At 59.9% G+C, this 1,305-nt stretch overlaps 1 protein-coding gene across 1 annotated transcript in view; it reads left to right on the forward strand.

Annotated features, from left to right (window-relative positions):
* Positions 1 to 994, forward strand: part of NKX2-6 (NK2 homeobox 6) — a 5,276-nt gene extending 4,282 nt beyond the window's left edge. The window contains exon 2 of the mRNA XM_014943140.1: positions 444 to 994. Coding sequence (XP_014798626.1) covers positions 444 to 994 — 551 coding nt within the window. The remainder of the gene's footprint in view (positions 1 to 443) is intronic.
* The last annotated feature ends 311 nt before the right edge of the window (positions 995 to 1,305 follow it).

Genomic DNA, 1,305 nt, shown 5'->3' on the forward strand with positions numbered 1-1,305 from the left:
CCTTTCAGGTACTTGTACAGAGCAATAAGGTCTCCCCTCAGCCTCCTCTTCCCCAGACTGAACACCCCCAGCTCCCTCAGCCTCTCCTTGTAAGACTTGTGCTCCAGACCCCTCACCAGCTTCGTTGCCCTTCTCTGGACCCGCTCCAGCACCTCAATGTCCCTCTTGTGGTGGGGGGCCCAAAACTGGACACAGTACTCGAGGTGGGGCCTCACCAGTGCCCAGTACAGGGGGACCATCACCTCTCGGGCCCTACTCCCCACGCTGTTCCTGATCCAGGCCAGGATGCTGGTGGCCTTCTTGGCCACCTGGGCACACTGCTGGCTCCTGTTCAGCCCACAGGCCACCAACACCCCCAGGTCCTTCTTCCCATGCCCTCCCTGGGGACGGAGTGGGATCTGGGTCTCACTTCACTTTGGGTTTGTTTTTTTTTCTCTCTGCAGGAAAATGTTTGCTCGCCCACCCTTTCCAAGCAGAAGGGAAGAAAGCTGAGCCCTACCCCCACCCCAAGCAGCGCCAGCGGAGAAAACCCCGCGTTTTATTCTCCCAAGCTCAGGTGTTTGAACTGGAGCGACGGTTCAAGCAGCAGAGATACCTCTCGGCCCCCGAAAGGGAGCACCTCGCCAGGCTGCTCCAGCTCACCTCCACCCAGGTGAAAATCTGGTTCCAAAACCGAAGGTACAAATGCAAGAGGCAAAGGCAGGATAAATCCCTGGAGCTGGCAGCCCCCCCGCTGCCCCCCCGCAGGGTGGCAGTGCCCGTCTTGGTCAGGGATGGCAAACCCTGTCTTGGGGGGTCCCAGCCTTACCCAGCCCCATACAGCATCACCTCCAGCCCTTATTCCTATAGCTCCTACTACAGCACCTATAGCAGCAGCCCCTATGGTGGTAGCTATGGGGGGGGGTACAGCGGGGTGCCCCCCAGCCCTGCCCTGGACATCAGCTTGGGCATGGCTCAGCACCAGCCGTCTTGGGCAGGGATCAGGGCTTGGTAGACGGCCACAGAGGTGAGGACCACCTGAAAAGCAGCGAGGAAAAGCCCCCCCCTCCACTCCAGAGCCCACCCTTCCTCCGAAAGGACCTGAATCTGGAGATTTTTTGCCACCTGGGACAGACCTTGGAGCATCCATCCCCTCCAGGCAGCTCCTGTGGGTCACAGCTCTGGAAATGCAGGTGAGGAGCGAGGAAAAGCCCCCCTCTCCACTCCAGAGCCCACCCTTCCTCCAACGGGACCTGAATCTGGAGATTTTTTGCCACCTGGGACAGACCTTGGAGCATCCATCCCCTCCAGGCAGCTCCTGTGGGT

Source organism: Calidris pugnax, unplaced genomic scaffold (genome assembly GCF_001431845.1).
Source record: "Calidris pugnax isolate Ruff unplaced genomic scaffold, ASM143184v1 scaffold88, whole genome shotgun sequence".
Taxonomy (NCBI): Eukaryota; Metazoa; Chordata; class Aves; order Charadriiformes; family Scolopacidae; genus Calidris; species Calidris pugnax.